Raw genomic sequence first — 10,040 nt, forward strand, 5'->3', positions numbered from 1 at the left:
AAAAATGATATTTCTAATTTTGATTTATATACATTATACATTTTGAAATTAATTCCCTATATAGCAAATGCTAAATAGTCAACTATACGGGGAAGTAGTGAATAAACATTATAGAACGATTTTGGACACTGATGTAATATAACCTGCGTCTGACAGTAATGTCGCGGACATTCATCATAACGCTTATTTTAAAGCTGTTTGGCTTTATGGATTGTTTAATAAAATGGTTAAAAATGAAAATTTTTACTTTATTTCTCACGTTTTCGTATTATTTTTAAATGAAGAGAACAAAACAACAGCTTGTCACGTTTATTTTATTACATCTATAACGTTTAATAAAATGATTGAATATATTTCAAATAAAGAACCACTGTCAATAACATTCATTTAATCTATTAAATCTCAAAAAGTAGAAAACAACTGTCAAGAACAAAGTGTATTCTTTTGATATCTCTGGCATTAACAGTCACTCTCCACCAGCTGATTCTACGGTTGATTCGCGCTGTATTATGGGAAATAATGAGCAAACAAGTGTACGTTGTACGTCTCCAAATCAGAGTGCATTGTGGGTAAAAAGTACTGAACGAATGTAGAGTAATGTTCACTCAGAATTTGGACAACACAACAAATCGTTTTGACAACGCTGTGGAAAGAAAAAGGAAGGTCGCTGTATTAGAGCTTTGAGTTTTCTGTGTTTAAATGGATATCTCTGTGTGGTCATCTGGATACACACACTGTAAAAAATACTGTCAATTTAAACAATTTGATTGTTTATTGTTTTGATTTACTGTTTTACAGAATTTTCATGAATTTTGAAACACTGCAAAAATGTTAAATTACCGAAGGAGACTGCGAATTTACAAGTGTGATTTTACCTTACAAAATGTTATTTTACGTTTTTTTTCTGGTGCCCAATATGCCGTGATTTTAAATGATTTATTTACATCATTTTACGTTTGTTTTTTTAAAGCGCAAAATGCAAATGATTTTAAGAATCCGAGGGGGTAAAATAATGTGACCTGACGAGGCAAGCATTGGAAAGCAATTGTCCGAATGACTTTATTTGGAGAAAACAGAGCAACTGATAAATCTACTCGGTTATATTCCCAATCCAATCTGCTGAAAGATCCCGTGAATCCGTCCACCAGACATGTTCACTCAGTGGAGCTCTGTATCATCTACTGTATCTGCTTCACATAAAAGTACATCAAACTGTTTTGTGAAAGTGCATCAAGTTTACCGTCTATCTTTCACAGGTTTCAATAAAGGATCTGACCTCAGTGAGTTTCTTAGATACGCATTTTTCACTTCCAGTCTCTTGACAATGCTGGCATGCAACTGAATCTTCCCGATTCCAAGCACATCAAGAATGCGTCTTTAACTCAGATTAGCCCGTGATTGCGCTTTTTCTCACTTGCAGTTTCAAAGAAAGCTGTCTGAGAGTCTTTACACGCTAGCGCACAAGAATCTTCAAGCAGTTGCCATCTCCCAACATATTATCATTTAAATACACATGGTACGTCTATCAATGCTCCGAAACAGCATATCATCTACATGCTAAGTAGGCCATTGAGATTGTATTTGTTTGGAAACACTTTCATGTTGAAATGGAAGGTCTTACACGCAAACTGGATTTGGGTTCTTCTCAGAGCCTTTCTGAGAAGCATTTGAACACTAAGACAAAAGCGAAGGGTGCATTCCCATTGCAAGAGTATTTTCCCTCTGTGAGCTCTTTACCTCAAGCTTCAGACGACTCTAAACAGGGCTTCTTTATTCTGAAACCCACCTCAACCCTAAGAGTACCGTACCCACGGGCTCTCCCCAAACTGCCAAGTTGTTGTGGGTGGGATGTGGTCCCTGCTTTAGATGAATATTGATTTTTGCTCGTATAGTACATGTGAAATATGTCTGCGAAATTCTGGCCAGATTTCCGTCTATTCTATCGTGACATAAGGAACATCAAAGTTTGATTCAAATGATTCATTGCACTATGATTTATTTACAAAATATTGAGAAAACTGTAAATGTAAATGAAGGTTTCTTTTCTGTGAGCTTTTTGTTTTGCCTTTTATTAAAATGTTCTCCTTTTTTTATAAAACCCATATTCCCTGCTATGCCTTAGTTGCGTTTTTGACCAAAAAGGTACAAAAAAGTTGATTGTTTTGTCAATGTTGTACCTTTTGTCTACTTAAGAATAAAGATATGAGGCTGTTTCTATCATTTTAGCACCGGTTGTGCTTTTTTACACTTTTCATTTTCACTTTTTTTTGTACACTTAACCACAGCGAAAAAGTCTCATTATAGCAAACGATCTAAGACAGGACACATTTGAAAAGATGAGAGAAAGATAACACAAACCGCTTTTTAAGCAAAGCATTTTATATAAAGTCCTTTACACGAACCTATATAAATTACATTGTTCTGTTGATCACAAAGAAAGATATTTGGAAAAATGTTAGCAACTTCCAGTTCTGGGACAGTGTAACATTGTAGTCAAAAGTGCCATAGAACTGTTTGCTTTTCTAGATTCTTCAACACAACAAAGAAACAATTATAAAATAAAATGTTCTACTATGATCTTCAATGATGTCCCAGTACTGTCAGTTGCGTACATTCTTCCAAATATCTTTCTCCGTGTTCATCAGAACAACATCATTTACTGTATATAGATGTGGAACAACTAGAGGGTGAGTAATTCATGTCAAAATGTTCATTTTTTGGGTGAACTATCCCTTTAACAGCGCTTCAATGTTTTTCTGGGGTACCAGGCAGGAAAGAACAAGGCCTCATCGTGTGAAACCTCTTCACGCTCACTCTACTTACACGCCACCATATGTTCATCTGAGGTGGGCGCTGTGGGGTCTGTTGGTTTCCCATCACGCTCACTTCTTTCCTCCACTTACAGATCTCTTTGTCAGCAAAGGCAGCGTGAAAGGACACTGAGGTAGGTAAATGTATGCAGAGACATTACCCGGGTGATTCTTTTGGTCCCTCTCCCTGGGCCTGTTTGTCACTAATCTTGTCCCACGTGCTTAGCACAGAGACTTGCTTGTCTGATGCCTCTGAACCAAACAAAAGGCTCACGGGCCTCCTCTGGGCTCTGGCTGGGGGGCCTTTGTGAGGATGTGAGTCAAAGCGGAGAAGCAAACAAGTGGAGTCACTTTGAGAGGAACCTCGCTCGCTGTGTCCATTTGGCTGCAGCCACTTGGCGCTCAGAGAGACGGTTCTCCAACTCAATAGACTTCATCCCGATTGGGTCTAAACTGCGTCACGTCTTCTTTATGAATTTTTTTGTTTGCTATGAGAAGATTCTTGTGGTGCACAACAAGTTATCTAGTGCTAAATTTATAATGGGCAGGTACATGTGTGATATTTCTAAGAATCATGTGTTAGCCCTGATATCCTTGAAGAACCGCACTGTAGTGGATCATTGGTCAGATTGTTTGTTCATGTAGTGCAGTTTGTTGTACATGGTCAGATTGTGTGCGTATGGATTAGTGCCGAGCGGAGTCAAAGGTGGATGTGCACTGGATTACCGGTCGTAGGTCTTTGTTGGGCAAAACAATGCTTGTTATCCAGAGATAATGATAGTCTAGTTAAACAATGACAAGTCTGTTTATTCTTTTATTCATTTAAGACTACGTATTTAAAATGGGATAGAAATCCATAAAATGGTTGTCAGTGTGTATCATGTGGCTATAGAGAAAGTTGACCATTTTAAAGGATATATTAAATAAGGTCTTTAACATCAGAAAAACATCAGCCTATTTGGTTGTTTTCATGATAAGAATTGGAATTGCCCATGTAATGATCAACTTTAACCGTTTGCTTGCAGGTTGGGTTTGGACGACTGTCAATGTTTATCATCGGCTCTGAAAGTGATCCTAAGAATAAAAATACAAGTGTAGTTTTGGTGTGAAAGCACCCAGACTGTGATTTCATTCCTTATCTCCAATATATGGTCTTTTATCAAGACCTCATAGCTCTACATCAGTCTGTATCGTTGTGCACTTGATTGTATTGTAAGCGAAGTGCAATGTTTTTACAAGAAAGATGTATTTGGGTCTCTGACACTGCTGGCTTTTTGAAACGCCCACCACGAGGTTGCAAAAAAGGATAACAGCTCGTATTTAGATTCATCGTCTAGTACATGTGAAGACGGGAAATTCTACATACGTGCTTACTGTGCAAACACGGCTGCGCTCACGTGTTATTCAAAACCCAATTGTGAATCACGGCCTCTTATCATATAAAGGGAAATAGAAGTCAGCGGTCATTCGCGGTGTTGTGACGTTATTTTGATTTTCTGGTAAATAATAACCATTGTGTAATCTTGTGTTAAAACTTAGGTGAGTAAACAAGAAACGAACACACAAGATGTACGTATATTTCCTTTGTCAACGTTTGAATATTCAGTTCTTCTTAAGAATAAGTGTTGAGATGGCGTGTTTGTGAACATATTTACATATGTATGTGTATTTTAGGTTTTCTTCTCACAGTCCTGTGTGTGTCCCCAAATGATCTTTAACCTCTTTGAGTGTTGAAGAGCCACTCTGAAACGTCTCATTCGAGTTCAGCAAGAAAACTTGAATGTCGGAGCAAAGCCCGACCCTTCCTAAATCAGGTTTTAACCCTGATGTCTACCCGGTGAATTCAGTCTCTGGACATCAGCTCAAGAGCTCCCAAGCCTCATCAATCTAGAGTCGACAATGAGAATCGGAACTGTCTGTCAGCCGCGTGACGCCTCTTCCGCTTCTCTTTATATGGTCCTCAGTAAGGAACAATGACTGGAGAAGAGGGGTCGCTTTGGGTGATGCCCCAAAACAGCAGTCTGTGTGAAAGTCTCGTGCATCCGTCACCCTGAAAACTAAATCAATCACAAGTGTATGCATAGCAATTTCTATAAATAATTCTGCATATAATGTACAACAATTTAGATTTTACTCAACAAACCATGTACTTCACAGCATGCTGTTGTGACTTTTATGGTTATACAACTATTGCCATAAAGCTTTATTATTATTGTGGAGCGTATTCGTTCCAATTGAAGTAGAAATGCATTAATGGCATTTGGAGACGAGACCGTAAGCTTGTGGATACTAACACTGGGTGCGAATTAAGCTTTTTTGCGCAAGTAAATAAAATACAAAGTCAATGTAAAGACGCAAACTCGCGGCAGGCGGTGAAAAAGATGCGAATCAGGCAGAGCGCTTGCCAAAATCATCTTTTTTAATCTCATCTTCCCCGAAGGTTGAAAATATTTGTCAGATCGCTTCACTCACTTTATAACAACAAACTTTTCCCGTGAGCAATAAAGAGCGTGTAGCGCGATTATTCGTGTTTGGTGTGAACCCAGCATATAACAGTGGGGCGGAACGATTGCTGCGGACACGCGTCAATCTCTGAATATTTGAATATGCACGCAGAAAAGTCGCGCAATGTGAATAGTCCTAAAGCAATCCTAAACAAAGTAGTCCAATGTTTCCGATCAGACATCTCATAAAATGCATAAACAGGTTATATCTGCACTGGTGTTGATGTGGGGTTAGTCAAAGCCCTATAGTGAGGCTCAGACTGACAGCATAAATGGTGTTTGTTGTGGCAGGCCGGGGCAGAGGTTCCAGGGTTAAGGAAATGAAGAGCTACTGGGCGAAAAGGCCAATATGTCAAGACGAAGGGCAGAAGGCAACAGAATTTCCCTTTTCAAACACAATCAAATCTTGACGTGGGAAAACGGTTCAGAAAAGAATGATCAAAATGTCTGGCCCATTGGGGAACAATTCCGCTGAAGGAAGAGAGGACGCTTTCTACTGCAGTCCTATTGACACCACGAGAAAAAGAATCTGGCATGAAGCTTATATTCAGAGTGAGATGGAAACTCAGAATATGTATGTCATATAAAGAATGTTGTCATTTTAGGTCAGGTCAACATGTAAGAAGGTGCCAGTCATTCTTATAGGGCCATAACATTAAGATGTTAGCCATGGCTGGATGCCTGATAAGACAAGTGATATGACTTCTCAATTCTCATAATCCGCATCAAGAATCTAAATGATCACGTCTGGTGTCCTAAACTAGCATGAACATGCATGATAACTCAAATCATATGCTGGATGGAAAGTGAGCCTTTACTTTTCTAAGCGATCAGATACCTTGTCGATAATACGTTAAAAAAAGGAGTGACCCATATGTTTACACAAAAAAATAATAGACACACAATTATTGATCTCAAACCACAGAAACCATCCGGCGATCATCCGAAAACACTCCAGAATCACTTACAGTTGTTGCCTATTACATTTACATTTAACAGATACCAGAGCTACGCAAACGAGAGAGCATTTTGTCCCTCTATTAGAACCTTTATTAATAATAATAATAATTAATTACATTTATTTAGTGCTTTAAAGCGCTTTACATAGAAGGGGGATCTCCTAAACCACCATCATTATGTTTCATCAAATGCCATTATTATTCCAAAATGAGATAACATAATAAAAACACAGTTTTTGGAAAATCATCTTGTTTTTGTTGTGTTTACTTGTATTTTTTGAGTAATTATGGCTCAAATACTGATTGGAATGCACAGAAAACTCATGATTTTAGAAAACTCCTTTTGGATCCAAACTCTTCATATAGGCCTACTTGAATGATGACGTTTCATTCACACTTAATCCTACTATTTATTTCTTGTTGTTATATAGTGAGCGTTGCACTAAAGCTAGTAAAAGCTTAGTATTGTTAATGAAATAACGCGATGACGCTATTTGGGACGAGCTGTGGTCACTGCACCAGTAACTATTATTGACCCATGAAAGACGCGTGGACCGGAGCGCGCTATTGGTTGCCTTTGATGGCATGGAAACCAATGGCGCTTTGCTCGTTCACATCCACGCGTGCACATATAGAGACTCTTGATCTGTCCAACTTTCTCACTGTGTTCACGAGACAGCAACTGGAATTACGCAGGCACACGTTTTGGAGCATTTTCAGAATGACCTTTTGTAAATGACTGACAACTTGAAACGCTTACAGATAGACCCACGTAGCTCACGTTTAACTCGGAAAACACTAGCTGACTAAAGTTTCCTGAAGAGTATCTGGACATGACTTCTCTTCTGGTCACAAAGCAAAGATGCGCACTTGGCACGACATGTGAAACATACAGCAGAGACTTGCAGCACAGAAAGGTAAAGAGACATTTACGATCCGTAAGATACGAAATATGATGTTTGATGAAAATATATGATTTTATTTGTTTTATAAGTCCTCAAAACCAATCATGGAGAAAAGGAGACGCGCACGGATAAACAACAGTCTTACTCAACTAAAGACGCTTATTTTGGACGCGCTGAATAAAGAGGTGAGTTGATAAACACCTCCACTGTCAAATAGACTATATTATTGGTAAGGTGGTGTGTTTTACAATTGTTGTTATTCGTTTTCTATTCAGACATCTAGGCACTCCAAATTGGAAAAAGCAGATATTCTTGAAATCACAGTGAAACACTTAAAACATCTGCAACGAGCACAAATGGCTGGTAAGTTTCTTTCTAATGAACATTTAAGGGAACATGTGAACCAAATTATACATTCTTAACGCAAAAAGGTTTTTGGAACAATGTTTTCATATTACAGGCCTATAAAACGAATTCTAACCTATAGGATACCCCGCTATATTGATCAGAAATGAAAAAATAATAGTAGACTGATAATAATAATAATAATGTTAACCCGACCCCACATTTTCAAGGGTTGGATGAAGTTGAAATATTCTTTAGGTAACCACTTTTTATTTATTTGCGTTGAGTGCACATATTAAAATGATGTGTTTTTTTTTTTGGCACTTCTGAAAGTGATTTCTCGTATCTGATTTGTGTTTAAGCAAACAGCGTTCCCATGCTTGACAAGTACAGAGCTGGATTTCGCGAATGCATAAACGAAGTTATCCGTTTTCTGTCCACTCATGAGGCCGTGGACACTGAAGCGAAGACCCGACTCCTGTCACATCTGGCCGGCTGCGTTTCACACATGGACCTTAGTTCGGGTCATCCCCAGCATCTGCACCTGCGCGCGCGCGCTTCAAAACCACCGCAGCTGAACGCTCCAGTGTTTCTTTTGCCATCAGAGGCTTCAAAATCACACAATGGTTTACATTTGGTGCCGTCAAGTGATGGGACTTTCGGTCTTTTAATACCCAGTTCATCCAGTATGAGCTTGACCGGGCGTCATCGCGGCGCGCCTCGGTCCGGCGTGTCCCCAAGCGCGCGTGTGAACGCTCAAGAATCCATTTGGAGACCTTGGTAGGGCCTCCCAGAATCTTTGTACAGCGATGTAAATAGTTGCAGCAAAGGCTTGCTTTCTTTTTCAACACCAGGACTAGATTTGGCACCTGAATTCAACACGAATTGTAATTTAAAACAAGTAGGCAACTGTTCATTAGTTTTTTATAGATATTATTATTATAGATATTACAGATATTATTGATTTATTTTGCATAATAAAGCTGTAAATGTTTTATTTATTTTGCAATGTTCTTATAATTTAGTGTACCTTTTATATTTGTTCGTTGTGGATAAATACAGATAAGAAACCTTTGGTTTTCTAGTTTGCGTGTGGCACGGCTGTGGTGAGTTTAAAATGCATCAAATGTTTAGAAAATAAAATGCTGCACGTACACGGTATGCTTTATAGGGAAGACACAGAACTACCGAATTCAATTCAGGAGAAAGTTTGACCCTTTACATCACTTAAGATTAATTGCGTTCAATGACGTCGTTTTCTGCGTTATTTTGTGCTTCAAATAACATTTGATTAAAAAATATAATCATTCACTTCTTTCAATTTGTCTTTAACGGTTAATTTCAATATCTGGCTAGTTTTATATAAAGAAAATGTTAAATGTCCTTGTGATGAATGGGTTCGTTTTTAGGTGTATAGATAAGCTTCGGAAAAAGTTGTGAAGAAAGAGGGCGTGGCTTTATAATAACCTTATCATATCCTGAATATGAATAAGATGACGCAACATTCGGCAGCAGTCATTGCTTGATCTTTTTCTATCTAAGCAACAGGTTTTTATTTGATGTTAAAGTGTCAAATATTTTCCTTACCAAGTGTGACTTTATGCATTTTTTATTTTGGTCCCAGAGCACAATTTAAGCCCAACAAAGTAAAAAATAAACACTTGTGATGAATATATTTGGTCACTGTTACCGGTGGGAAACTAATATTATGCGTCTCGGCCGATCAATAAAACACAATAAAATTGTTTAAAAATGATGGAAAGTATTTTCACTAACTGGTATCAATGAGTAAAAGATCATACATTTGAAACAAAAACCTACTCTTATTCAATGGTTTGTCCCTGTAAAAATCAATGCTTTTTGATTGTTGTTGGGATATTAATACAAATCACAAAAGTGTCTGTAGTATTGTGGTAGAAGAAGTTGTGTGTTTGGCTTAAAATAAGTGAAAATAAGATTAAGAAAGCCAAACCCATTCACCCAGCCAGAGACAACTACACACAGGCGTGCCCAGTCGTGCATGTGGTCATTGTTTGTCCAAGAGGCTTAATGGTTTTAGGGATGATGATGACATCACATTTAGAAGTGCTTCACGGACTCACTATGAATACCAGTCAGGATGAAAGAGGTCTATTTAGTTCACAAGGCAATCCTATCCAGCCACAAGCTGATCTCCGCCTCTTTCACAATGGATGAAACACTGGGCCAATGTGGCCTGGCACAGTGCGGTGAGCAGCCGCTTCTGGAAGAAAATGAGGAAAGTGTCGACATGGTGCCTGATCACATTCATATTGGCCTTCAACCCTTTTCTTTCCTCTGATTCGGTCACTTGTACAGAGACTCTTTATTAGTGGTTTTCTTTTATGACTCGCAAAGAACAAGGAGGTCATGAATCATATTAGTTCTGCTGAAGACCTGAACCGCTTCAGACCAGGACTGCTGCATTTCTAGGAATTTGTTCTTGTTTGTTGCTAGTGTGAGAATTATTTTAACATTTCTTTTAATCTTTTTCTATCG

The 10,040-nt window shown here is 38.3% G+C and overlaps 1 protein-coding gene across 1 annotated transcript; it reads left to right on the forward strand.

Annotated features, from left to right (window-relative positions):
- Nucleotides 1-7,270: 7,270 nt before the first annotated feature.
- Nucleotides 7,271-8,307, forward strand: LOC306892468 (transcription factor HES-1-B-like; the record flags this gene model as incomplete). Its single annotated transcript, XM_079453595.1, has 3 exons — nucleotides 7,271-7,363; nucleotides 7,454-7,541; nucleotides 7,886-8,307. Exons 1-3 carry the CDS (start codon nucleotides 7,283-7,285, stop codon nucleotides 8,305-8,307), a joined length of 591 nt encoding a protein of 196 aa, XP_079309721.1. The 5' UTR covers nucleotides 7,271-7,282.
- Between the last annotated feature and the right edge of the window lie 1,733 nt (nucleotides 8,308-10,040).

This window comes from Barbatula barbatula, assembly GCF_947034865.1.
Source record: "Barbatula barbatula genome assembly, chromosome: 3".
Classification (NCBI taxonomy): Eukaryota; Metazoa; Chordata; class Actinopteri; order Cypriniformes; family Nemacheilidae; genus Barbatula; species Barbatula barbatula.